At 54.8% G+C, this 27,289-nt stretch overlaps 2 protein-coding genes across 2 annotated transcripts in view; one reads left to right on the top strand and one right to left on the bottom strand.

Annotated features, from left to right (window-relative positions):
• ARID3B (AT-rich interaction domain 3B) overlaps nt 1-24,430 on the bottom strand; it is a 33,232-nt gene extending 8,802 nt beyond the window's left edge. Inside the window, exons 1-5 of the mRNA XM_080607780.1 lie at nt 24,289-24,430; nt 21,685-22,349; nt 13,535-13,606; nt 11,947-12,019; nt 483-666 (exon numbers count right to left, since the gene is read on the bottom strand). Coding sequence (XP_080463906.1) covers nt 483-666; nt 11,947-12,019; nt 13,535-13,606; nt 21,685-22,260 — 905 coding nt within the window. The 5' untranslated portion in view covers nt 22,261-22,349; nt 24,289-24,430. The remainder of the gene's footprint in view (nt 1-482; nt 667-11,946; nt 12,020-13,534; nt 13,607-21,684; nt 22,350-24,288) is intronic.
• Nucleotides 24,431-24,578: 148 nt separating this feature from the next.
• Nucleotides 24,579-27,159, top strand: LOC308201045 (actin, cytoplasmic type 5). The gene is made up of 2 exons (XM_080607785.1): nt 24,579-24,638; nt 25,591-27,159. Exon 2 carries the CDS (start codon nt 25,601-25,603, stop codon nt 26,729-26,731), a length of 1,131 nt encoding a protein of 376 aa, XP_080463911.1. The 5' UTR covers nt 24,579-24,638; nt 25,591-25,600; the 3' UTR covers nt 26,732-27,159.
• Nucleotides 27,160-27,289: the final 130 nt, after the last annotated feature.

Raw genomic sequence — 27,289 nt, 5'->3', positions numbered from 1 at the left:
GCTTGCCTACTCAACGTGAGGTACTGCAGGCCAGAAAAGCAATCCTCACGGCAGGCAGGCGCTAAATGCAAGTGTCCACAGCTTAGCGGCGATGACATGAAATGATCGAGTTTATACTTGGTGACTATGTATCAGCAGCCCCCCTGCCCGCTCACGGTGCCAAGTGGGACAGAGCAAGAGACCCTCCTTGCCCCGAGGAGTTCAAGTCCCAGGGAACAAGGTGATGGTGTGTTAGTGCTGGGATTGTAGGGAGGGAAGGGGAGAGCGTTCCGGAAGGATCGCTGCTCAGCAAAACAAGAGAAGGGATAGAAAGGGAAAACGGCAAGCTGTGGGTGAGAGAGGAGGGATAAATAAAGCAATTCATCGGCTCCTCCCTAGCCACAGAATAGGATTTAGTCTCATTTTTAACACCTCAGTCCCTATTTTGCACTCCCCAGTTCCTGCTCTGTTCCTATCCATGCTTTCAGGCTCTCCAGACTCACTGGGTTCGAAGCGTGAACGCGGCACTGGTGATGGAGGTGGGCAGATTAAGGCCTTTGGTGATCTCCCGCCAGATCTTCTTGTTGATGATTTCCACCAGCCCTCCTTTCTCGGTCACCAGTTTGTAGAGCATGTAGAGGTCCAGGATCTGCTTTGCCATGATGGGGATCCGATTGATGGGAGTTCCTGCAGGGAAACAGCAGGGAAGAAAACATGGAGGGAGCGAGAAAATGAGGCCGGGAAGGCTGGCGGGCTGGGGCTATCGATCTTCTTTCTAATAGGAAAGTCAGGCAACTCTATTTGTAGCCTGACTTGAGGCCCCTCTACGGGCGAGTAAATGAGCCAGAGAAGTGTAGCTACATGGCACGTCCTTTTCATGAAAAATCCTTTCCTGTAGGCAAAAGCAATTATCAGACAAATAATAACCTGCAGCTAAGAGCAACTTCTCAAATAGGAGAGGGGAAGTGGGGACTATTCAATCCTAGGGGCGAGGGAGCAGCACAGAGGAATCATTTTTTATGAGCTCCCAGGGCAATCTCAGATAAAATCTGGATTGCTTGTGCTCAGGAAGGGGCCGAGCAGCCCGGCAGCTCGAGCTGCCCACGCGCTGGGACTCTGCTCCCTCGCTCCCCAGGATTTGCTCGGGAAGAGCAAACAAAAAGGGGACGTGACGCTCGGCAGCATCCCCCTCCTCCACGCACATGTACCTCCATCCTCCCTCACGAGCAGGCGCTTAGCTCTGGATTCTGCTCTTACAAAGCATTTCCATCCTCCCACGAGCTCCCAAATGACGCCCCGCTGCGGGGACGTGTCCCTCGGTGGCAAACGCCACCCGGGAGCAGCAATTTGTTGCACGGTGGGGATGGTGCAGGTGAAAAACCGAAGGGTGTAACGGGGCATCGGCGACCGCAGGCACTGACTGCATCCCCCTCGTTTTTAACCCGATAGTGCCCTTTTGGCTGCACCTTTCAGCCCTTCAGGGTCTGAAAAGGTCAAACCGATGAGATTTAGGTAAGGAGAGGGAAGGGGAAAAAGACGCTGATGCAGCAACCCTTTTATTTTGCATAGGAAATACTGTCCTGGATCAAAGAGCGGTCCATCGGAGGTCAGTATCCTGTTGACCACAATGCCCAGCACCAGCCGTTACAGGAAAGCCGGCGAAACGCCGTAATGGACAATTATGGGATACCCAACCCACAGGGGAGGCTCCTGCCACTGCTCATCAGCCAGCGAGCCGGTTAATGCCCCGGAGCAGAGCAGTTTATGGCCCTTATAAATGGGTTTTATTCTGGTTAGTGAAAAGGAGCTCAGCGAGCGCTGCAGATGTCCTCATTATACATGTAAGTGTAATTTTTTCCCCTTTCTTTTTGAAGCCTATTACGCATTAGCTCACAGCACCAATTCCCACAGGTTAACGAGATGCTGGATAAAAGCAGCAAACTTCTTCGGCTTTGAAAGGGCGGCCTTCAATTTCACCCAGTCACCAACCCTTAAACGTAAAGAGCAACCTGATCGGGCTCAGCCCGCACGCCCCATTACTTTAGATCTTTCATATCCTTTTTCCTTGCCTAAACAGCCCCTTCCCTGGCCACAAAGCTGCCATTCCCAAGCTGTCGTCCACCAACTGCATCAGATCCTCTTCCTGCATTTCCTATGCGACAGCTCCCCGCGGGAGCAGAGGCGGTTCCCGATTGTTGGATGCCTTCTGGCTCCAGCCAGAGCCGGTCCCCTCCCGAAACATCAGCCTGTGTGGACGCAACCCTTGCTTTGCTTCCCTTCTCCCCCGGCACCATCTTGCCTCGGCGCGTCGCGAGGAGGATGAGGAGTGCGGCAGTGGCGTCGTTTCAGGCTGGGAGCGATCGTGTTACCAGCCCCAAGTTATCATCCATCAGCTGAGCTGCAGCAACCAGAGTCACACCCAGCCCGCTCCGAATGCAGAAGCATGGAAATATTTGTCTCAAAGGGCCCCAGTAAGAGCTAGGACTAGCTCTTCCCACCCCCAAAACCTCCCTTCAGCAGCAGTTCAGCGTTTGTGCCCTGGCAGCGAGGGAAGGCAGAACATCCCAACAAGGGAAACCACCAAGAAAACGATTTGGGGCAAAGCCTGGGCACTGCCAGGGCAGGGTCGAGACCCTTTCCTCTGGCAACCCCGCCGCCACCCACTCGTCCCCAATCCCATTTAGCGAAGGGCATTAGCTGGTCCAGGAGGGACTTTCATCCAGCGACCAGATGGGGAGTGAAAGGGGCCACGTGTAAGGCTCCTCAAGCCGACAACATGGAAACAAAATAAAATACCTACTTTTTAAAATACTCCATTTATCCTCATCAGTTTTAGCTTTTTCTAGACCTCCCCACCTCAACATCTGAAAACGTAAATTTATCCAAACGCTCCTGTGATAAACATTACCTACAGGGGTGGGAAATAAAGGCTTCCACCTATTTCCAGAGAGCCTGCTCACAGCTGGAGTGGGACCAGCACTCAGAGCTGACCTCTCCTCCTCACGTTACCACCCCTTTGACACCCTCCCTTCCTGGAGTTTTCTTTTAAGCAGGACCCATGGCCTGAAGTGCCCCAGAACTTAACCAGCAGCTTTATAAGCCAAGCTAAAACCTATCTATTTTTTTTCTTCTTTAGTTTCTTTGAGCAGCCTGAAGAATTTTACAGCAGGGACACGGCTTCCATCCTCCCATGCTCATGCACTGAGACGCACTCATTTTCCTTTTCAGCTTTCCCTTAGGTGGAGACCACTCCACGGAACACCCTCGGGCACGGGATGAGTGAGCCAAGCGCAATCTGCGTCCCGCACCCCGTGAATTCACTGTATTCCTCACCGCCTCGGCCCATTTTGTAGGAACTGCCTGCAAGCGGAGCTGGGAAACCAGGACGAGCTGCTCGTGGAGCCCCCTCCTCCCCCAGCCCAGCTCCGAGGCGATAAAGTCTTTATTGGAAACCCCCAGCGCTCCAACAGGAAGGGCTGAAAAACGAGTGCCATGGGACGGCTGGATGCTGAAGGCGAGCGGATCCTTTCACAGGCGGCTGCGAGGCTTGTCAGGGGCCGTGATGGATTACTGTCATCTGGCAGCATCAGGATTAATGATCTGGAGGTCAGAGGGGAGAATTCCAGAGGGAAAGGTCAGCAGCCGGGGGCACAGCGTAAGACTTGTTGCCTTTTGATGGCAAACTCATTTTACTGTACTTTCAAGCTTGGGTTTTGCCGGCTCAGAAATGCTCTACGTACCACGCCTGCAAAGAGCCGGAAGCCTTGCTCAGCTCCAGAAGAGGCTGGGGAAGACGAGTGGCTCCTCTCCTCGGAGTTTTCCTGGTAAACAACTTGCTTTCCTTTAAGCAAAACCCCAGCGATGCAAGCGTGGGCCATCCCTGCAAGGCAGCAGCTGGGGCTGGGGGACACAGAGTCTGCGCCCCCTGGAAAAAGGGGGTGTGTGGTTGATATGCATGGGAGACCTCAGGAAGAGAAGCTTTAGGACAAGCATAAACGTTCCCCCTTTCTGCTGTGTTAACCGCCGGGCTCCAAGCAGGGGACAGAGCAAAGAGCCAAGAGTGGGAATACAGCCCCAGGGCAAGAGGCTGCTGACTCCGGCCAACCTGCCTCCCCCTGTGCTTACCAGAGGGGCTGTGAACAGGACAAAAAGCCCCAAAACGGCACTGGAAGGAAAAGGAATCAGCCCCCCGGCCCGTACCATAGGGGCTGGGTTTTCTGAAGGGAAAGACAGCTGCAGCTACAATTCAGATTTCTGGAATAAAGAGGTTCCCTGGAGGAAGCCTGACTGTAGCTATAAACATCTCTGTCCTTCAAGGGAAAACAGCAGCCCCTTCTGCCAAGCTGTTTCACCCCTTTCAAAAGCTTCTTCTGTTTCAGGCAGACACAACAGAAGCCTAAAGGGCTTATATGGAGAGGCTTGAATGTCCCCTATGTCGGAGAGGCTGACGGGGAAGCTGATGTTCGCTCTTTAAGAAGAGACGGAGGAAGATGTGAGCCCCAGATAATGTCTGAATGACTGTTCTGACATCTTTTGGCAACGAAACATTACCTGAGGAAGGGGTGCTGAGCACTCAGCACACGCAGGCTCTGCTCCCCTCTGACGACAGCCAGCCCCCAGGGCTGGGGCTCAGCCTCCCCTTTTGTCCAACGGGACCCTATTTCGGACCAAAGTCTTCCTCACCCACCCAGGCACGCTGCCCAAGGTGTTTTTTTCCGTGCTCTGCATCCTGACATAGCCAGGCTTCAGATTTATACCAAGATCTGAAGAGGCAGACTGATGTTAAACAAAGACAACTGCCCCCCTAAGACTGTAACAGGATCACGGAAGATGAGTTCCCTCCGGTTCGCAGGGATTTCCTCGGCTTTACGAGCCCTCCGTGACGGAGATCCCCTGCCAAGCGACTCACTCCGCTCCTCGGGCTGAGCAAAACCCACTGCAGGGAGTTCCCCATCATCAAGCAGCCTAAGCCACGACTTGTCCTGCATGCAAGAGACAAAGAGCAGTTAATTATACCCAGCCTGAAGCAGTGTTTTTTTCAATCGCCTCCCAGTGCTGTTTTTTTTTCCTACCCAATTTACTTTCAGAAGTGTCCATTTTTAGGTAAAGAACAAAGGAGGCACGACTCCCATACGCTTATCCCGCAGAACAACATTTGAAGTGCGATACAGCACATTTTGGAGTGAAAAAGTGCACGGGCAGAGAGGGGGCATTTAGGTGATACCCTGCACACGTAGGGGAAGAGCTGCTCCTTCCCGTCTCCAGCAAGCACTCAGAAGAAACAAGAAAACACCAGATGGCCAAAAGGAAGAGGCTTTCCTTTTAGTCTGCAGTGATTTACAATAATAGAATAGTTTTGAACCCAAGCTTGAAGAAATCTTCGTGTTTCTTCAGGAGACAGAATAATTCCTTGGTGCAAAATCCATTTTGACAGAAACCCAGCCCCGCGGGGAGCATTCAGCCACCCCAGTTCCTCTCTCTGCCTGAAGGTTTTCGTTCTTGCTTTGAGCCCATCCTAACGGCGAAGTCAGCGTTAAAATAAAAGGAAAGGTACACACAGAAGGGAAACAAGCTCTCCTGCTTCCTCCCCGCCCGTGCCCCGGCTGATCTAATCTCTCCCCGCATTCATGGCATTTCCACAGCGGGCATTCGCGCCTCCCAATGGGAATGTCACCACCTGATCCGCGAGCCTGCAGACCATTAGACACTCCTCTCAAAGCGGGAGCCAGGCTCGAGGGCAATTAATCACCCTCTATTTGACAGGAGGCCCGCTTCTTATCGGCACCCCTCAAAACCCCATCAGTTTCGGCTTCCCTCGGCAGTAAGCGAGGCTGACAGCAGCCCCTTATCAGATTTCGGCTGCCGAACCGGAGGCAGCCTAACTGGCATCCAGCGATACTGGCCGAGGCTCCAGCCACGTTAACCTCGCCTCGCGGGGTGCTCCTCCGTCCCCCAAACCGAGACCCCACGGAGATGGGTGCTCTCGCGCCGAGCTCGACCCCAGCCCAGCTGTTCGGCTGCTCCTGGCCCAGCTGGGCCCGATATCCTCATCGCTGTAACAGATTTCTTCCCCAGATGTGGGACAGCCGTGGGGGGGGGGGTTCCAGGCGTACGACCTTTGAACCGAGCGGACAAACCTCTCTAGGCAAAGGTGAGCTCCAAATACAGGAGGAAATGCAGAGAAACGGGGGCAGCTGGGGAGCATAAAGGGGGGTCAGGCTGCCCCAAGTTAAAAATCAGAGCATCTTCATGCCAAACAGTTCCACCTTCCATCCAGCTGGGTATCTGCGGGGTCATCTCTTCAGTGCTGAGCTACCTCCGCTGGTCAAGTGCTCGAGTTCATCAATCATTTGGAAAACACGCTGTCAAATTTAGGGGAGAGGCTAAAACACCCATAACAAAGTACCCATGTACAGAAGAGCTCTGGGAGTCCAGGATTTGAGACCCAGACACCATTTTTCTGGGGAAATGTGTTACAGTTTGACATCTCAATCTTCAGGGGAAGGGAGGAACGACACCTTTGACTCCGTCACTCAACTCTGCATGCCCAGGAGTGCCTGGGATTCAGGGATCCCCAACCAGCAATCCCTACAGCAAGCCTGGGATCAGGTTAATAAGCTACAGAAAGATTCACGCAAAGCCAATCACATCAAATTATTTTTTCTATCCTGTCCAATACAGGATAAAACATTCAAGCTGCTCAAGTATTCATGCTGGCTAAACTTAAAACAAATCTGTAATCAATGTAAACTCCTGATACTATTTTCCCATTTACAACCGCAGCTTCCACTGAGAGTTCTCCATGGAGCTAAAGCAATATTTAAATATTTCAGCTGCTAAAAACCCATGGATGTTCATTGCTGGAACTGAGAAATTACTTATGCTGGGTATTTTCCCAGAAAAGATTTTGTAGATCTTTCCAAAGGGAAACTTGGAGGCCTTTTCCCAATCAGGGAGAAAGCTCTCATGTCTCCACCTGTGGAATGATTGCTTAGTACATAAAAAAAAGCAGAAGGAGGGGAAAATTTGCTTCTGATGGGAAAGAACCTGCTTTTTTACAGCTTGGAAGTTATCCCAAATTTGGCCCAGGTAAACTCCCCCAAAATAACTTCCATGTCTGGTGGAGACGTTTAGTCACCTGCAAGGCATTCCCTGCAACAGTCTTCTGGATGCTGCTGAGGAATTTAAACAGGAACAGCGGTTCTCCCTAGAACTCGAGGAAGTGAAGGCTTTTTAAGCAGGGTGAGGCAGGCAGAGACGTAGCCGTGCACAAACTGGGGGGTGTAACGGGGACAGGAACTTCGCCTGGTTGCTTTGGACCATCCAGACCAGAGCTTTGCTGAGGAGTGGCTCAGGCAGGAGATGCTGCAGCTGGGCTTGGTGCAGTGCCTCGAGTGAGAATTTTCCACTGCAGAACACCGGCTGCTATTTGGGGAAGCATTTGCTGCGGCTCAGCGTTAGGCAGCCAGCACGAACAGAGGATGCTGAGAATTTATGTCTATTGATGTCTCATTTACAGAGCTGCACTGCTTAATTCAGATTCAGAATATCTCCAGAGGATGAAAGGAAGAAAGCGGCAAAATTGAATCACTGGGACGGAGAGTATTCCCTGGACAAACATTTCATAAACACCACTTGGCCTAAAGATAAAAGAACCCATCAGTAAATGCTTTTGTCAATACCCTGGATTTGTTGCATTTCCACATCTAAAATGTGCAGAGCATACAACAGCAGGAAAACATTAAAACCACGCGGTCAGGCTGACAAAGCCCCTTCTATGTATATACACATAAAAAACCAGAATGGTCAAGCCATCTGGGAAAACCAAGGTCACGCAGAAACCTTGAACAAAATTAGTAGAGCTGTACAATCGGAGACGTTTTATGAGCTCTTCACAAAGGCGGTACTTAAAATGAACAAAACAGCTTCCCTTGAAAGGGAGCCTTTCCTAATACGCCATAGCACGCAGTTAGATCTCTTCCCCATCAAACCTTTTCTCAAGAGGAGTTTCTTGCACGAACGCTGCTGATACCAGGGGATGGAAGTCCTGCTGCTCCAGCTCTGTCTTGGCCAGTGCCAGTGGAACGTGCTCAGCTCGGTTATAGCTTGGCTGCTACGAGGAAGAATCACACCACTGACAGTCCTTCACTGTTAGGGGACAGAGCAGGCTAGCTGTGCTGCCCAGAACACACTACAGGGTTAGTATCTATGTTTTTCTGCTATTTGTCTTACCTATGCCTTTTATCCCGCAAAGACGGAGCCAAAATTTAGCTTCAGGGTATGGCCCCAGGGTAAGAAAGGTCTGAAAAGTGGAAGGTGCACGGAAGATGAAGTGCTTGTCTCGAGCACTGAGACCTGAGCACATCAACTCGCCCACCTGGCTGCTCGGTGTTTGTTACTGAACCCGCTGCAGCACAAACCACGAGCACTCCTCCTGGAGGGCTGCGATACGGAAGAAAGGAGTTTCAGAGTCACCGCAAACATTTACCGTGCCAAGGAATCCACGCCCAAAGTGTGAGAAGCTAATTTTGCACAGGTTCACGACACGTCCCTCACCACAGACGCTCCTGGAGTTAATTCCTGCGTTAATGTTTCAGCCTTGGCACTCGAAAACCCTCCTTCCCAGTTCATTTTGGATACACGAGTGCTGCAAAATGATCAGCGATGCAGGAGGAGGAACTCAGCGGGAGGAAAGAACCTTTGGTTTGAGCTGAGAAAGGGAGTGGGGATGCAGCAACCCAGCGTGGTCCCCGTGGAGCTGCAGCAGGTCGGTCGTGGCGTGGGACGGGTCCCGAGGGAGCCGTGCACCGAGCCCTGGTGTCCCCTCCTCGCCCCATCTGCCCCTTCAATCACCGCCAGGGTGGGGCCCATTCACCGAACCCCACACGGGGAATAAAAAGCCCAACAAAGGAAGAGTTACAGCCTCCCTCTCATCTCCCCCTTCCATCATTATTGCCACCGAAGGGCCATTTTATCGCTTGCAGCTGTGGTCGTTCAGCGACAACCTGCTGTGCTCAGAGGCAGATGAGACCTGCACATTTGATCTGCATTAAGCCTGTTTCATGGCTTCACATTTCTAGGTACATTCCAAACAGCAGCACTGACAGCCAAATCTTTTCATCCCTCCTCTTACTCAGGAGCTCCTGAAATCTGCATTTATCTTTCGCATCAGGCTTTTCGGTTCAGCAGCAGCTAGCAGCCTGTGCTTTCCACCAGCCCCAAGCAAGGGCCAGCACTCCGGATGCTCCCGGATGGCAACAAAATCCCCATCTTTACACCAGCAGTGTTTATTAGCAGGGCTGCCTTCCATTCCCTTCAGACACAAGGTGCAAATGAAGCAGCTCTTCACACCTAGAAGCTAAGAAACACAGCACTTGGCTCTCAGGTGCAATGAGGCCTCAGCTTTACCCAGCTTTGGGGGACCCTTTCAGAGCAAGGCAGCTGCTCAGCCTCGTTTGTTTGAGGTTGCTTTTTAGGGACGTAAAGTCAGGGGAGCAGAAGTTGAAGTCCGAATGGTACCCTGTGATAATTTTGCTGTAGAAGCCCACAGATTTTGGGACACACCAGAATATGGCACGCAGTGGGCAAGTCCATCCGCTCGCTACAAAAACACAGTCCAGCTGCAGAGGGCAGTGGGGAGAGGAGTCGTGGCAAATAAATGCATAATACAGCCCCTGAGAGGGGGGCAAAAGATTTACTTTGCAGTAAGGCACAGGAGCTCCAATCAGAGCCATAAGGTGCCTCTCACTTCAATGTACGCCTCTCGATTTTCATATCAACCCAAAGAAACTCACCTCCTTCTTCCTGTTGCTTTTGGGGGTGGCCAGAACACAAAATAAAACCAAAACTGCCTCGCTCCCTGTGATCTAGCCAGTTTCCCCAAGCGGGGCCAAATATTTCCAGACCCTCTGGTGGAAAGCTGGCAGCTCACTACACCTCTCCCCCACGGGTGGTGGGGCTCCTCGATTTCATTTCCAGCCTTCTTGCGAGCGAGAAAACAAGGGAGCCTCCAGAAAACAAATACACTTGGAAATGCCCAGATGATTAAAAGCTAAACTCCTGCAGCAGCCAGCTGGTGACCAGCTCAGCCCCTGCACCAGGAAGGTGTCAATTATAAATAATTAAAAGGTAATAGGAAGGAGACACTGAAGTATTAAGCAGATTTCTCCCTGGGCATCTGGAGGTTTCTATTGCTGCCAATCACACCCTTCAGATTGTCTTGGATGTCAGTCATCCCAGCCCTTGCATCAATATGCGAGCTCAGGTTAACATTTGCAAGTCAACTAATTAAGCCTGGTTATGCTTCTGCACATGAAAGCCAAAAATATCAGAAACACCCAGCTCCAGTTTTTAACTGACTTGGAAGCGAAACCTCAAGCTTTTGGATTAAAATTCACCAGGTCAGCTGTTAGCTCCAGCCACGCCAGGGAGAAAGACAGGGAGAGGAAGAGGACTTGAAATAATTGTGCCTGGATTTCCCATTCTGAATAGCCGAACGGGTCTAGTGGTCTAATCACGCACAGAAGGGGACGCATCCCAAAGATTCAGGGCTCAAATACCAACTGGAAATGAGACTCCAGCTCCAATCCTGCAACCAGGTAATCTTCAAATAGACGAGACTGATCCTGCGTCTTTACACCTTATGAGATTCTCAGGGCACAATACTGCTGGTGGCACTGAGGCTGCCCCCCTCCAAATGCCCACGAGCTGGCTTGTTTGGTCCAGCACGCTGCTGTGCCACAAGGGAGCAAAGGGCCCCTTTCATGTCTGCTCTTCACACTTACCTTCACAACTCAGCAGACTTTTTGGAAACAATCAAAAGGCCCGTTGCACAATTTAGTGCTTTTTGTCAGAAGAAATCTCTGTTAGACAAGTCAGACTGGCCTGGCATGCTTGGAGAGGTAAAGGAAAAGAACACCACAAAGGATTTACCAGGAACACTCAGAGGCAGGTGACTAATCAGCTCTCTCCACGGACACGTCCACCAAGGTCAGCGCTAACAAAGCATCGTGTAGGAAGCCCCAGACGTGAAAGCCCCTAGCTGAACTCCTGGCAAGGCTCAGCGCTGTCCCTTCACACTGGCAGTGCCAGAGCCGTTCGGTGCCTTGACACGCATACTCAGAGCCCCTGGGCGTTTCAACCAACAGAAGGTTCTGAACCATCAATAAAGTTTGAAATGAAACCACGACATGAAACAGTACCGTTGATTGCAGCTTCACGTCCTTTGTTTTACATGAAACCACACATTTGTACTTTTTTATAATACTTTGTAATGAGGGAACTCAACTTTGATATCTAGGGGCTGGAAAGACTCAGGGTATCTCAGCTGAGCTGCTTCACACATGCAGCACCATGCCTGTAACCAGGAGAGACACAAGTTGCTGACACCGTAGGAAGGAATGTGAGAACTGTTTTGAACTGTTTGCTCCCGCACTGTTACACAGGGTTACTACATGGAAAGCTGACATGTTGTGAATCTAAAGGAAAACCTGGCTTTATCTATTTTTCCAGGCCCCAGATTGTGAACTCTGTACAGCGTGTGACGGCATTCACACTTGGCTTCCACATGCCACCGAAGCAGAACACGAGATGTGTGATCATGCCACCTGAGCAGCTTATTCTGAAGGGGAGACCAGAAAATCCCCAGCGGTACTCAGCCTCGTTTCAAAAATCCTGGGGGAACCAGGTCGCTCAGGCTCTTGATGCATGGACACTTTCAGTACTGGGTAGGAGCGAGGGAAGAGAAATACCGTCTGTGACATTAGGTTACAGAGCACAAGAGTTCTTTCCTGCTGAGCTCCTTATTTCCCAAGGTAAATATCTCGAGACTTACCCCTGCCCTTCCATCTGATCTGCAAGTTCAAGGGCTGGATTTGTTCTTTCAAATGCAGGAGGGAAGAATTCAGCCTGCCGGGGCAACTCCCCAGTCCCGTTTCCCTTAACAAGTTCAAACAAAAGCTCACTCACCCCTCTTCTGCATGAAGATGAAGAGGTCATCCAGGAACTCTTTCCGTTCAGGGTCGCTATCCAGTTCATAAAGCTGGAAGGGGAAAATAAAAATAAAGGCACAGTCCACAAGGGAAGATAAAGTAACAATATTAGCCTGCTCCAGCAGATCATCTGCGGTTTGTACTGGGGGAAAGAAAGGCAGCTGCAGGCAAGGAGGCAAAATGAGGATGGACTCCTGAGCTCTTCAGTGGACAGTGATAGTTCGAGGACCCTCTTTATGGCTTGTTGCCTTGCTGAGCCCCTCAGTAACTTGTCCAGGGGCAGTGCAGACTGGCACCTGGAAGGGAACAGGATTCAACTCGGGTAGCGGAAGCACTGCTGCGAGCAGGGTTTGAAACCAGCTGAAAGCAAAGGGGAGAGAAAATAGGAGACAAGCTGGGAAGAGATGAGACAACCAAAAGGAACGCAACAGTGGTTAGGGCAGATTAGTGGTCCGTACCTTTGGGGCACCGTGTGGGAATCTTCTCTGCAGCTTCTCCTAGCCTCACGATTCCCTTCTTTGGGGATTGTCACCTAAGTGACAAACCAAGTCCCTTGGAAGGGGGAGGTGAAAGGATAGAGCTTTCCTGTAACTAATGCCTGGCAGGACAGGCTGCTCTGAAATAAGCCCAAAAGCCTTGATAGGGACAATCAGCCTGGAAACTCTTTGTTGCTGAAATCATTTTACCAAAAGGCTTCAAAATCCAATCAGTTCCGTAGGAAGCTTACTCCAAAGGAGAGGTACAGCACGCGGCCGTTACCTGCTGATTTTCCAGAAGGGACAGGTACAAGTATCGCCTCTTGCACAGAAAATCTAATTTTCACCTGTCAAGAACCCTGTGAGGCCACAACGTGACAGGGCTGCAGTCAGTACCACCGAGATATGGGAGGATATGGAACAAGACAGGAGACAATGCTGCATGTAAAGCAGATTTTAATTCCTTCTTGCTTGCATAACTCCGTGCAACTTTTTGCTGGTTGTAGCTACTCTTGTGAAACAGATCAACAGAAAAGCAAAAGATTCACCGGGAGAAAAATGTCGTTCAGAGTCCCTATAGGTGCTGCTAGCTGCTCAGTACTCATCTAGCCCAAAAGAAGAGGGGCTTTGGGGTGCTCTTCCTGTGCAGCTCTGTGCTTGCTCACACACTGAGCCCTGGGAAGAAAACACGCCGCTGTATTTGCAGAGCAATTAGCTGCACCCTTTCAGAAAGGCAGCTCGGTTCAAAATGAATTCCTCTAGCTGATGTGACACGTTGCTGCCACTTCCAGATCTATTACCACAGTGTGAAAGGGGTTCCAGAAACAAAACACTCTTCTCCCAGCCAGAGAAAGTATTGCCCAAGCGTGAGAAGGCTGCTTATGAAGGCTTAGCTCCAGCTCCATTCCAGAGACCGCAGGCAAACTAGCCAACTCTGCAGGCTGGTAGCCAGAGGGCTGCAGGACAGAGCAGTTTTCTCACAGGTTAACTACAAAACAGTAAGGGCTCAGTAGTCGTCTTCTGCCACAGCTCAGGGGAAGAAAACCCCAAAGTCAGTCCCTCCCCCCAGATCCCCGTGACCGCACTGACCTTGGCAAAGTCTCGTGAAATTTCTCTTCCTCGGCAGCCATCGCCTTCATCGCTCCAGGTCACGTTGCCGTTCTAGGGGGAGAGGGAGGAACGAGAGGCTGAAATAGGTGCCAGGGAAAGGCTTTGGGGACAGCTCCAGAAAGCTTGCAAACGCGCATCTATGGGCACAATACCACAGAAAGGCAGGTAATGGCTTAGAGCAAAGAAACTAGAAAGAGCTTTTGACCAGCGTACATGCTAAAAGCCCCCGCTGGAAGGTGGGGGTGCTACCCAGCCATCCCCTGCACACACAGGGCTCTCCTTCCTGTCCTTTTAGCCAGAAGAAGGAACTGCTCCCTGCCACACCTGGAAATGCCCTTCTGGCCTCCCCTGGCTTGCCTGCAAAGCCAAAACCCGAGTATGCCAAAGAGAAAGAGGGAGATGACACACTCCTCTCCACCCCAGCTTCTGAAAGTTGCCGAATCTGGCTGTTCCACAGAGAAATGAAAACCCAGCTTTGCTGGATAAAGATTCATTCTTCTTAGGCATTAAAAGGATTACTCTCGTTAGGCTTGTTGTGCTTGGTAACTCTGCATCATCCCGCAACCAGCACCAGGGCTGGAAACCAGCAGAGGCAGCCCCTGGCCGTACGGCAGCACTGAGAACAGCAGAACGATCCTGCAAGCAGTCTGAGCATCTTCAAACCACAAACTTTACATAGGAAGTGCTCCAGAGCCCCTCGAGGACAGAGCACAGCCAGCTCCACCTGGCAAAGCGCCTCAGCCCACCCTCTGCCCCCACAAACACGCAGCAGGCAGAAGAGAGCTGAAGAAAGCAAGAGGCCCCGACAGGAAAATGCGCGTGAATTAGAGCGGTGGTCCCATATCTGAAACCTCCGAGTCATCTGGTTGTGACACGTCCATTGAATTAGAAAGATGAATAGCTCTTGTCAAGGCCAGCCAAAGCCACATTTCCCCCTTTAAAAACCACTGCAGTGAGCTGCCCTAATGCCTGCTGATTTAGTTTGAGCCAGTAATTCCTGCTGGAAAGTCAATTATCCGGCGAGTCCCATCAACTGAGAGATATTTAATGGGGGATTATTGCCACTTCTGTTATGTCAGCTGTTTATTACAGCAGATCAATTCCCAGCCCTCACTAGGAAGAGATCTGAAGACCGGTTTTGTTCGCAGGAGGATTCAGCTGGGTGTCCTTTGCTAGCAGAGATTAAAAACAGGGGTGTTTTGTTTTTTTTTCTTTGCCAATTATGGTAACATCCAGCTGCTCCTAAAACCCCACTGACTTAACTCGGATCGACAAACCTGGGCGAACAGTCAGAGCAGGAAACCAGCCAGCCTCTTCAGAGGGCAGCAGTTATTTTGCATCCCTGAATTTACCCAATCCAAGGCAAAATGGCTTTCAGAGGGTTGAGCTGCCTTCTTCCCAAGTTTGTGCTTGGCTATAAATCCACAGGGCAAACCTGCTCACGGTATTAGAGCCTAAAGCGGGTGCTCCAGAAGCCAAACACTCGTTTTCATCGGGAACTCAGGTCATGCTGAGCGCTTATTCCACTACGTTTGAGGACGAGAGAAGAGAAGGGAGCTTTGAGAAGACACTTCTCCACTGCCAGCGGGTTTGAACTTGATAAAATTTTGGCACAACTTTCCATGGGATTACAGACTCTTCAGGAGCTATTTTGTTGTTTTCTTTGAAGAAAAGGTCGTTAGAATAAGGCACGAGGTGAAGGGTCGATGCACAAAGTAAGCAGAACGTATGCACCTCCATCGGGAGGTGCTTGGGAGCACAGATGTAGTTCTTCCCCCACCCTAGCTAGTGAAAAGGAGCTTAAAGCTGGCCGTGTTTTGCCATATGTCCAGAAAACTGGCTGTCACCTGGCATGACACGGAGCGATCCGAGGTGAGGGGCTGCGGGGGGCATCAGCAGCTGAGGATGAGCATCTTCAGTCCTCCCACCTGCAGCATGTGTGACTGTGCTGGGCGAAACCCCGCAGCCAGCGGGTTAGAAGCACTTTACCTCGGGTCATACTGCTTTTATTACAGGCTGGAAATGGTTCCTGGCAGTGGTTGGAACAGCGACCTGAGCACAACTGGAGCAGGTCAACCCGTGAAGAGCCGCCTGAAGGTGCCACGGGTGCTGCACTCGGAGCCTAAAATACATCTTGCACAGCGACAGAGCCCGGAGGAAGTGTGGGTATCAAACTTCCTCCCCGTTCCTCCTAGGAAAACAAAGTTGCCCTGCGCTGAGAAGCCTTCTGTACGAGCAGCAGGAACCTGAGAAATCAATATATCCTCACAAGTCATTAAAAGACCTTTGTATAAGTCAGGCAGTAGGAGCAGGAAGGAAAAAACACTGCGCGGAGAGGCAGCTCGCTCTCTGGGGAGAGCCCTGCCTCTCCCTCCACCGCCCGGCGTCGAGGGAATTTGTGGTGCTTGACAAACAGCCGTTCCCACTGCTCCCAGTCACCACGGGCACGGGTTTATCCCGAGTTCCTTGCAGAAAAAAGGCAGGAGGAGCAGCCCGGCGCTGCTCGGGCAGGGAGCATCCCGCGCCCAGGCACACCTCGGGGGCCACCAGCGCGCTCCCCGAGAGGCTGCAGCCCTGCCTTCAGCAGCAATTATATCTGCAGCTATTTTAGGATTACTCCCCAACCACCTGGAATATCTTATTAGAGGGAAGCTCAGATGTCCAGAGCAATTTTGGTTTCCAATCCCGTGTTCAAAAGCCAGAGTTAACCCCTTCCTCCAACGCAAGAGTTACCCAGCAGACAGAGAGGAGAGTGACAAACACCCTCCTGCTTCGTCCAGTTCACCCTTTTGAGAACAAAAACCTAACAAAGCAGCAGCCTGAACTCCTGCCTGCAGGACATCCATCCCTCAGATGCTGCAACAAGACACCGTGCTCCGTAAAAGCAAAACATTAAGGGACAAAATCTTAAGGAAATACTAAGGGACAGAGAAAAACAGCTCAGCTGGTCTACCAAGGTTTTACCAGACTACAAAACTATTCAAAAGGCAAACTCTAACCTGCTGAACATGAAAAAGAAAAGAAAATCTCATGGCCTGAAATTCAGAAATCAGTCTGCAGACCTGCAGCCTTGATGCAGATTTCAGGCCAGAAATCTGCCGAAATATCCACGTAGGGCCCCGGCAAAGTGTTGTGGTGGAAAAGCAAGCCCCTCCCTCACCCCCTGGGTTAACCGACAGCAGCGAGTCAATGAAAAGGTACAGGGGCAGCAATTTCAGGATTATCAGGGAATCCACAGAAATTCCTTTTGTGGGTAGAGTTAAGCCTTAGGAAGTGAAACAGATGCTATTATAAAGCAAACTGTTGTAGTACTAAACACTGATAAGATCAGGGCTACTGCCCTGAGCTGCAAGTTCTCAAGCACGGAGCACGGAGTTATAATTACTGCGGACACAGCCCGCCTGGTAAAGCCCTGCTGGAATTGGAATAAACCCTTCCCACTCCGCCTAATAACAGAGCTCAATTCAGGATCTCCAGCTTCAAAGCTCGTTGCTGAAAACATTTTAGTGATGTCAGGAATGGCGGGGAGGATGGGAAAGGAAAGGGAAGAAAGGACCCGAGTTAACAGATTAATTACCCGTTTTTATAAAGTTTCTTTTGTGCTCCCTCAACCTAGCGATTGCAGCCCCGACACAATTACTTGCAAAACAGGAATCTATTTCCTCACCCGAAAGGAAAAGTCGGACTCTTTGTGAATGGCTCCTATTCACAAACACTCGGAGGAGTTAACCGCAACCTAAGTGACAAGGAGGCTCGCTCGGCGTTAACATGGCTATGGGAAGAGAAATTCTCACTGCCACCCGGGAGGTTCTCAGATCCACCCTGAAGTGAGAAAACAGAAGCAGAAGAATGCAACACGTTCGAGCTCTTGCCACCTACCATCTCCGCTGTCAGCTAAATATCTACAAATTGGCACCGGGGAAGACAAGCTGCGACTGTTCCTGAAGATAAATTTAGTGCCTGAATGAATCCTAAAATGAGCCGCATCTTCCCCAGGATACAAACGAGCTCCTTACCCCGCGCCTCTGCTGCCAGATACAGCCCAGCTGCTGCTACGTAGCGTAGCCCTGATGAATCCTGTGCACTTGTCCCAGGAGATGAGGATTTGGGGGCATGCCCTGGTTCCAGCCGCGTGTAGGCTGCAGCCTTGTCCCGGGCGGGCAGCAGCAGAGCGGGTACGGGATGCCCTCACCTGCCCATTTCGGCAACTCTGTACCTCTGCGAGCCTCTCCCCCTTGGGTGGCATCAGCAGCAGCTAACCGCGGGACTTCCAGCCAGGGAGAAGGCAGGCGGGTACGTGAGACTTCTTTTGCAAGGCTGGCTCCAGACAGACGCGCTCCCTGTAGATTCGTGCCTGCAGGTCCGCTTTCCTTTTGAGCACACTCACAGAGCTCGGGTTCTGCTCCGCAGCACTGAAAGCCGGGGACATCTTCAGTCACCGGGAGCGTGCGCGCAACCACACACACCGAGGGCTGGAAACCTGGCCCTTGTGGTCACTGTCACGAATGGTTTCTTGGTTCTCCTCTCCCACGTGTTCTTTGGTTATTTTGGTGTCCTTTTTTGAACCGAGCTCCAGCCACTTTAAGCTACGTACCCATACAAACCCCAGTTCAGTTGCTACAGCAGAAGCAGGCTATCCCAGGGACGAAGACTTTGCCAAAACAAACCTAAACCACAAATTTCAGGAGAAGCAGCCGTCGGCAACTTCAAAACCACAACCTGCTCCTGCAGAACAAAGCCGTCAATAAACGAGAAACCAAATATTGGCCGTCACCTGTTAGTGGGGAACCCTCCTTCCCCTACAACATTAAAAATGGTGACCCACGGGAATTAAAATTGAATTGGCCCTTGAATTGGGCCCTGGATCTCCAAAATAACCAGGAGACAAGAAACGAGCTGCCTGAGATGCTTTGTTCCTGGGACCTTCACCCCCTGCGGATTAATGAGTATCTCCTGAGCAATACCTGGATACGCACAACACTCGAGGCACATACTTCAGGTTACGGAATCTCAGCCACTCGTTCCTAGAGCCTAGAGCAAAGGCCAAGTAATTATTTTAAGCTGACTTCTCTTAATAAACACCGTGACCTTTGTAAAAGTTTAGGTCAGGATTTTCAGGAGTGACTGGTGATTTCAGAGGCTCTAACGTGAGACAACCGTAAAAAAAAACAGACCAGGAGCTACGCTGCAATCAGATGCGTGCTTTGCCGAGAGTTACCTTGCTGCGTTTAGGAGGGCACGAAATATCAGCTGGTGCCTGGAAACCTTGCCTTTGTTTTTACATTCCACGAAGGAATGCACGAACTAACTGCCTGCTGTAAGAGCAGCCCTGCAAAAGGGCTCGTGCTGCACCAGCCCCGGGTGGAAAAAAGGAGTTTGGGCAGGCAGCAAAGAGACAGGAGCCGTGGTCCTGCCCCTCGTGCCCCGCTCTCCCCGGTAACCAAAACCGCTGCCAAGCAATGCGAGGGACCGCTGGACGAGAACCCACAGCCCACAGCTGCTAGGAGCAGCGTTTTCACCCGGGGAATTAAAAGCTGCTTTTTCTTCGGGGCGAGGCAGGCGTCCCCAGCGCCCTTCCGAGGAGGGACGCGGGAGCGGCAATGGATTTGTGCAGGGTTTGTGGGACGAGCTGAGCACACGTCCCCTGCTCTGCTGTCGGGCCCGCGGCTCCCCGACGAGCAAGTCCACTCCCTCGTCGTTTTGTGTTGACGGGATTCCCACCGCCCCTGGGTCAGAAGCTGAGCCAGCCCTTTTGTCCGCCGGCTTGTCGTACAATTATTTACTTGGCTGGCCGGCAGCGGACGGAGCTGGGCCTCACCTCACCGGGAGCCTCCCTCCACCTTTCTGCCGCCTCCACGCCGCGTGCCTCCCGGGCAGCCTCAGCCTGACGCGATCAAGATGTGCTGTTCTGCAAGGGCGTCGCTTTTGGGGGAACGAGTCACACTCGAAGGAAGGAACAGAAGTGACTTTCTGCCCTCCGCAAGCAGCAGCCATTACGCATACCGCAAATACTCCCAGGCCAGACCTAGCTGGGAACAGCATAAGCTAACAGGTTACTGGCCTCCAGCCTCAACAGCGCCTTAAAAAAACAAGGGGAGGAATCGTTTGGAAAATCAGCCGCAGAACGCAGGCCTTCCGCACCTCGTCCAGATTTTCCTGCCTAAAATCAACCGTTTCAGACGAAGACAAAAGGAAAAGCCCGGCACCTTTGAGGTACACGCCTCAAATGAAGCACCTGAAGCGGGGCAGCGTGCTGCAGTTCAGAGCACAGGACTACGGGGGCAGTTCGCAGCCGCAGGCACGTTTTTGTCCCCCTCTGCAGCCCCGGCAGCGAACCGCCCCCCTACCTGCGTACTCCCACCTCCTCGCAGCTCCCCGGCTCCGGTCCCGCAGTTAAATTTTTACTCCCTGGTATGCAGGCTCCGCTGGCGAATGCAAACAAGTTGATCTGCAATATTTACCCTACTCAAGGTGAATATACTTCACCTGCATCATGAATACGGTGAGCCTCGACGGGGCCTTTGGAGCGCGCCGCAGCACCCGAACAGCCCCGCTCACCTGCGGGACTGGGACGGGACGCCTTTTGGGGGCACACCAGGCGCCCCCCCGGCCCAGCACTCCACCTCCAGGGCCAGGAACAGATCGACTTGGGGGCAGCGCGAGGGCCTGCCCGCTTCCTGCCATCCTCTCCCACCCCTCGATCGAGCTGCTGCGGCGGGGCTGGTACTCCTCCATAACCCATCACCCTGACGTCCACGAATCTCACCGACTCCTTTCTTTACCTGCTGTACTGAAACGGATCCATCTGGCACGGCAAAGATTAAGTTTTGCTTCCCAGAGCTCTGTGCACCTCGGCTTCCCCACCACACTGGCCTGGAATCTGGGTAGTTTAGGCTGCACCCAGCACCCAAACGGTCGATCGCTGCAGAAATGCTGCGGAACTGGGCCAAAGCAGCTGCGTCAGCGCCGGTTCACGGTACATCAGGCGGAAAACGCCTGGACAGCGCTGCTTTGCCACTCTGTGCCTGCTGCGACCAGCTGCGGCACGCGTGGAGCTGCCTTCCCGAGCCAATTCGTTGCGATTCACAGCCCTCTCACAAGACAGGCAAGAACTGCCACAAAGCACAGTGCCATCCTCGTTGGCACCCGCCACGCTAGGAGTGCCAGCAGCCAGAGCCTCAGCCTATTTTTAAGGCTGAGCCCCTAAAACCAGAGTCCTGCCCAGCGTTCTCCAGCCCGAAAGAGGAAGTTTTTGTCGGCCATTACAATCCAGCAAATTCTGAAGCAGTTTCTGTAGCGCTTGTGCCCCGCCTGACACAGCCACCCCTCATTTCCCTACAGCAGCACAAGTCAGCTCCTTGTCGGGGGCAGCTCTTCTGGCGAAGCCAGCACAGAGAAACCCCAGGGCAGGAGCCCGCAGTGGGCTCTGAGCGGGCTGGGAGCAGTAATAAGGCTTGTGGAGGTTTAACAGCTCCCCCTCGAACCACTGCCCATGAAAGTTTAAAGCAAATAATCTCGTGTGCGCGACCAGCAGCAAACTTTTCACCGTTTATCAGCCGCCGCTGAGCAGCTCGGGCCTTTCTACTCCATCGTGTTTGCAAGAGGGGAGGAGGGAAAGAAAACAGATCTGGTTTTGTCTGTACAAGGTTTCTGAGCTCGGACAAAAAACGATCTGAAAACCTAACCCCGCTCGCACTCAGGCTAACACCTGTAGGACAGTTAAAGCCAACTCTTTATTTTATTCTTTTAATTCAAGCCACGCAGCCCTTTGGCCCCATTTCTAAACGGGTACAGGTGCTGGAAACGTCCCCAAAAGGCTGTGCAGGCCAGCTCTGCACCAACACAGCCCACAAGCGCTGCATTGCCTGAAATACCTGCTTATAGCAAGAAGAATCACCGATCCTCCGACATTTAGTTATGAAACCTGCACCTGCAAAGCAAGCTGAGCTCGCAGTCCTTTTCTGAGAGACAAACCTGGAGGAGCGCCGCGGGGAAGCACAGCTCTGCTCGTGCCCAGCTCTCACCCTCTTTCCAAAGCCCCCCAGACAGCGGTGCTCGCAGCTGGGCTGCAGAACCCGGGCTGCCTGACCCGGCCCTGGGAGGGAGAAGGGACTGAGGGCAGCACTCACCTGCTTGAGCTGCTCGTCCAACCTCCAGCCCTGGCGCGCAGCCGGGGAGCCGCAGTACGGCTGCTTAGTAGTGTCTTTACCCTGTTCTTCTCTGCCCTGCTGTCCCCGCTGGTGCCCCGCGGCCGGAGCAGGGTTGGAGGTAGAGGCCACTCTTTGGTTGTGCTGGGCAGCTTTGGGAGCGTGGAAGTATTTCAGAGCAGAGCAGGACTCCTTTCCAGTCATATCGGCACCATCGTCGAGATCTCCGCCTTCCAACCCGCCTTCCTCCTCCTCCTCCTCGTCTTCCTCCTCTTCCTCGTCCTCCTCCTCCTCTTCCGGCTCCGAATTCATGCTGCTCTCATCGAAAGCCCGCGCGGCCCCGGCCGGGGCTCTGCCCAGGGGACCCCCGGCAGAGCCGCCCGAAGCCCGGCCCGCGGTGGCTGCCAGCACGGCGTGCTGCACCGCCAGCTGCTGCGTGTAGAGCAGCTGGGCTTCCCGCAGCTGCCTCTGCTGCCGCTCCCGGGAATCCATCTGCAGAGGGCTTTGCTGCTTCTGCTGCTGCTTCTGCAGCTGCTCAACCACGGCCTCCAGCTTCATCCCGCACGGAGCATGGCTGGGAAGAGAGGGGGGCGGCTGGGGCTGCAGCGGGCAGGGTTCGAGGCCCGGCCTTGGGAGACGGGCGGAATCTGAAAGAGAGGCAAATATTTGGCCGTATGAATATAAAATGCTTTCATCTTTTCCCCAGGAAGAGGATAAATAGAGTGCAAAGCCAATACTCTTTCCTGTGCAGGAGACCGTGAAACAATCAGCTTCGTGTTTAACAGCCTCGGGCTCAAACTCGCATTCAGTTTTCAGCCCGTTTAATTGTATTTGCAAGCCGAACACAGTTGCTATAACCTCGGCTTCGTGTGCCCCACAAGGCAGCTGAAATGCCTTTGTCCGCTGGCCCAGCCGCTCGTTTTCCCCCGGAATCCTCCCGTGCCTGCTCAGCGACCGCTCCTGAAACACTGGGTTTAGCGTTTGGGGCTCGCTCCTTCCGAAAACACTGCCTTAAAAGGAGACAGCCGGGCCCTGATCCTCCCCATATTTCTATTAAGAAACGTGCAAGGTTTTATCGTGGGCCGCTCCTCTCTCGGGTCTGTAATGCTCTCGTTGTTTCACTCCTTTCTTTACGCTTCGAACACCAAACACTACTTTTAGCCGCTGCTTTTTCCCCGACGCGAGGAAAGGCAGCCCGACACGCACAGCAGGGCACGGGGCAGCTCCTGCCTGCGCTCCCCCTTTGATTTTCCTGGGGAAAATGCCCTGGAAACGTTACCACGTCCCCGTTCTGAGCCAGCACCAGGCTCCTTTGGGGCAAAAACCCCCAGAAAAGCCACGGAGCCCCGATGGCTGCGCCTCGGCTCACCAACCTGCCTCCCCCGGACTCGGCGTCCTGCCGGCAGAGAGGGCCCCGCCGAGCTTTCCAACGCAAGGAGCCGCTAAGACAGGTCTCCCCCGCTGCCCTTCGGGGTGCAGCGGTAACAAAACGCTGCCTCTTGGGGGAAACAAAGGGCGGGCGGACCTCCGGCAAGCCGAGGCACCTCCCGGCCACCTCCCACCCGCTGCTTACCAGCAGGGCCGTGCATCGGGCCCGGCAGAGCCCGGCGGCCCCGCAGCGGGCTGAGCTCCCAGGGCCCCGTTTGGGAACCGACGCAGCTCGCCCTAAAGCAAACAGCCCGAGGGAGGCCGACTCCCAGGGGCCCCCGAGGGAATCCGAGAGCTCTCAGAGGCTCGCGTGCGATGGGATAAAGGTGGGAACGGGGAAATACGGGAGGAAATACGGGAGGAAACGGGGAAATACGGGAGGAAACGGGGAAATACGGGAGGAAACGGGGAAATAAGCAGCCCGACGCTGGGGGCAGCTCACAGCGAGCTCTGCGCAGGGCCATGGGGGTTTTGGGGAAACCCCGCACGACCCTCGAGGGCCCCCCGAGGAGCCGAGCTCTGGGCGCCGAGCAGCAGCGGGAGAGGCGTCGTGGTCGGGCGCCGGCCTCGCGACATGTCGTGATAGCGGGAGGGAGGGAGGGACGGAGGGAGGGAGGGCGGGCGACGGCAAGGGGGCCGGCGGGGCACCGAGCTGCGGGCTTCAACGCCCGCTTTAGGGCCTGGCACGGTCCCGGTGACCCCCCCGGTGACCCCCCCAGCTCCTCACGCCCAATTCTGGGCGGATTTTAGGCGGTTTCACCCGACCCTCCTTACCGAAGCGTTCCTGCGCTGAACAAAGCTGGGGCGTTGAACAACCCGAACACCCCGCGGGGCGGCGCCGAGCTCCCGGGGGCAGGGACGGGCTGCCCCGGCCGAGCTGCGAGACCCCCGGGGGGGGCCTCGGCCACAACCGGCACTGGGGGGGCTCAAACCGTGCCCCCGGGCTGCCCCAACCCCCCGGGGGCTGCCCCAACCCCCCCGGAGCCGCGGCCCCCCCGGCTCCGGGCCTCCTCCCAGCCCCCGCTCGCCCCCTCCCCCGGTCCCCGGCCCCTCACCGCCCGGTTCCCGGTGTCTCCCCGCCTCGGTGCCGCCTCCCCCCGGCCCCCAGCCTCCCCCCGCCGTTTCCCTGGGCCCCCCACGCGGCCACGCCGCCGTTACCTGCGCCTCGCCCCGGCCGTGCCGGCTCCGGGCCCTCCGGGCCCCCCGCGCGCCGCCGCCGCCGCCGCCTGGGCCCCGCCCGCCGCCGCCCCCCCAGCCCCGGGCCCGCCCCGCCTCAGCCCAACCGGAAACGGGCCGCGGGGGGGCGGTGCCCGGCACCGGAAGCTCCCGCCTCGCTTCCGGGTGCGGCCCAGGCAACGGCGGCGCCCGGAAGGGGCGGGAGGAATGGTGAGGGAAAGGCGGGACGGCCAATGGAACGGCGGGGAAGGAGCGGCTTCCGGTTCCGGGGGTATAAAAAGTGGGGCGCGGGGCGGGGCTGGGCAGTCGCAGGCGAGGCGGCGGCGGCATAGGTGGGATAGTGGGTGCGGCGGTGCCGGCCTTTGTTCTGTGGTCTGAGGGGGTCCGTGGGGCTGGGGGCTGCACCAGAGGGGTGCGGGGGGCTGCGAGAGGGGGGAATGCCGGAGGAGAAAGTGAGGAGGGGGTGGGCGCGGCCCCGAGGGGTTTGGGGGGAAAGGGGGGGGCGGCCCTGAGGGGCGTGCGGGGGGTGGGGAAGAGAAGGGCATCCCGGAGGGGCTTTGGGGGTAGAGTGAGGGGGGGCAGCCCTCAGGGGCCTTCCCTGGGGGGAGGGTTTGTCCCCCAGGGATTTTTGGGGGGTAGGGGGAGAGGAGAGTGACCCTCGGGTCTTCGGGGAGGGGGAGGAGGGGTGTCCTGAGGGGTCTTCTTGGGGTGGGGGAGGGAGGGAGGGGGCGGGGGGAGGAGTGCTTACTGATGGGGCTTGGGGGGGAGGGAGAGGAGGGGGGCTTCCCTGAGGGTTTTTTTTTTGGGGGGGGGGGGGGGGGTGGAATGGGAATGTCTCTCAGGGGATTTGGAGTGGGGGTGAGGAGAGAAATTTTCCTTGATTTTTTTTTGAGGGAAAAAGAGGGGAGGGGGGTGTCCCTGAGGCTTTTTTTGGGGAGGGGAAAGGAAAGGGGCAACATCCCTAAGGGGCTTTGGGGGGGGGGCGGCGGGGAAGAGGGTGTCCCTGGGGAGTTTTTGGGGGGGGGGGGGGGAGAGGTAGAGGTTGTGGGTGGCCTGGCCTGACTCCTCAGGGTGTGCGTGCTGTGGGGGGTTAGGTCAGGGTTAGGTCACCCTGATGCCTTTTTGGCACCCCCAGGACACATCTTTGAGTCTCCTCAGTGCCCCCTCTCATCTCCTGGCCCTTTCTAGTGCCCTGACCCCCTCTGGTCCCTCAGCACACGAGGGCAGGGCCCGCACTGTCCCCCCCACGAGGCGCTCTGTGACCCGCCCCCCCTTGTCCCCCAGGCGCGTCAGCATGGCGGACGAGGAGATCGCTGCCCTCGTGGTGGACAACGGCTCAGGCATGTGCAAGGCGGGCTTTGCGGGGGACGACGCTCCCCGGGCCGTGTTCCCCTCCATCGTGGGGCGCCCCCGGCACCAGGGCGTGATGGTGGGCATGGGGCAGAAGGACAGCTACGTGGGGGATGAGGCGCAGAGCAAGAGGGGCATCCTCACCCTGAAGTACCCCATCGAGCACGGCATCGTCACCAACTGGGACGACATGGAGAAGATCTGGCACCACACCTTCTACAACGAGCTGCGCGTGGCTCCGGAGGAGCACCCCGTGCTGCTCACCGAGGCGCCCCTCAACCCCAAGGCCAACCGGGAGAAGATGACGCAGATCATGTTTGAGACCTTCAACACCCCGGCCATGTACGTGGCCATCCAGGCCGTGCTGTCGCTGTACGCCTCCGGCCGTACCACCGGCATCGTGATGGACTCCGGGGACGGCGTCACCCACACGGTGCCCATCTACGAGGGCTACGCGCTGCCCCATGCCATCCTGCGCCTCGACCTGGCCGGCCGCGACCTCACGGACTACCTGATGAAGATCCTGACGGAGCGCGGCTACAGCTTCACCACCACGGCCGAGAGGGAGATCGTGCGGGACATCAAGGAGAAGCTGTGCTACGTCGCCCTGGACTTCGAGCAGGAGATGGCCACGGCCGCCTCGTCCTCCTCGCTGGAGAAGAGCTACGAGCTGCCCGACGGGCAGGTGATCACCATCGGCAACGAGCGGTTCCGCTGCCCCGAGGCCATCTTCCAGCCCTCCTTCCTGGGCATGGAGTCCTGCGGCATCCACGAGACCACCTTCAACTCCATCATGAAGTGCGACGTGGACATCCGCAAGGACCTGTACGCCAACACGGTGCTGTCGGGCGGCACCACCATGTACCCCGGCATCGCCGACAGGATGCAGAAGGAGATCACGGCCCTGGCGCCCAGCACCATGAAGATCAAGATCATCGCCCCGCCGGAGCGCAAGTACTCCGTCTGGATCGGCGGCTCCATCCTGGCCTCCCTGTCCACCTTCCAGCAGATGTGGATCAGCAAGCAGGAGTACGACGAGTCCGGCCCCTCCATCGTCCACCGCAAGTGCTTCTAGAGGGGCTGCTGGCAGCCACCCGGGGCGCCCCCACCCCCTGCGGGAGGAGGCGTTGCAGGTCTTCGGGGGGCTCTCCCTTCGCTTCGGACCACTATTGTTTGACTGTTCATGTCCTAATCCGGTGAGGTACCGAGTAGTAATGTAACGAGCAGTACGCGTTTTAACCGCCCTGCCACGATTTGGCCAGTTTGTGACTAGAGGTTTTTTTTTGTTTTTAGCAGAGGAACAGCAGCAGCCCCTCAGGCTGAGGTTCCGGGGCTGGCAGCTCCTCCTCATAGCTGTACTGACCCTCCGAAGGTAGAGGGAGGGTTGTTCACGTTTCCTGTGTAACACTAATAGGATGACACTAAAGTAGGCTCGTCACCTTTAGGTTTGTCACAACTGACTTATTTGTAGGAAAACAAATAAACTTCTTAGTCTTAAAGCTATGCAGTGGTATTTCTTGCCTTCTTTAGGGTGGGTCTGGGTCTGCTTGCTCTGGGTGCTGCGTAAGGCCAGGCTCTGCACTCAGACTGAGCTCTGGGTGTCCGCCTTGGAGTCTGAACCTCCGAAAGCAGA

Source organism: Anser brachyrhynchus, assembly GCF_964034855.1.
Source record: "Anser brachyrhynchus genome assembly, chromosome: 11".
Classification (NCBI taxonomy): Eukaryota; Metazoa; Chordata; class Aves; order Anseriformes; family Anatidae; genus Anser; species Anser brachyrhynchus.
The sequence above is the reverse complement of the archived record's forward strand: the minus strand, read 5'-3'. Positions and strand labels throughout refer to the sequence as shown.

What these genes read in the sequence shown, in the direction of transcription:
- LOC308201045 (XM_080607785.1), top strand. Translation starts at nt 25,601, where the DNA reads ATGGCGGACGAGGAGATCGCTGCCCTCGTGGTGGACAACGGCTCAGGC.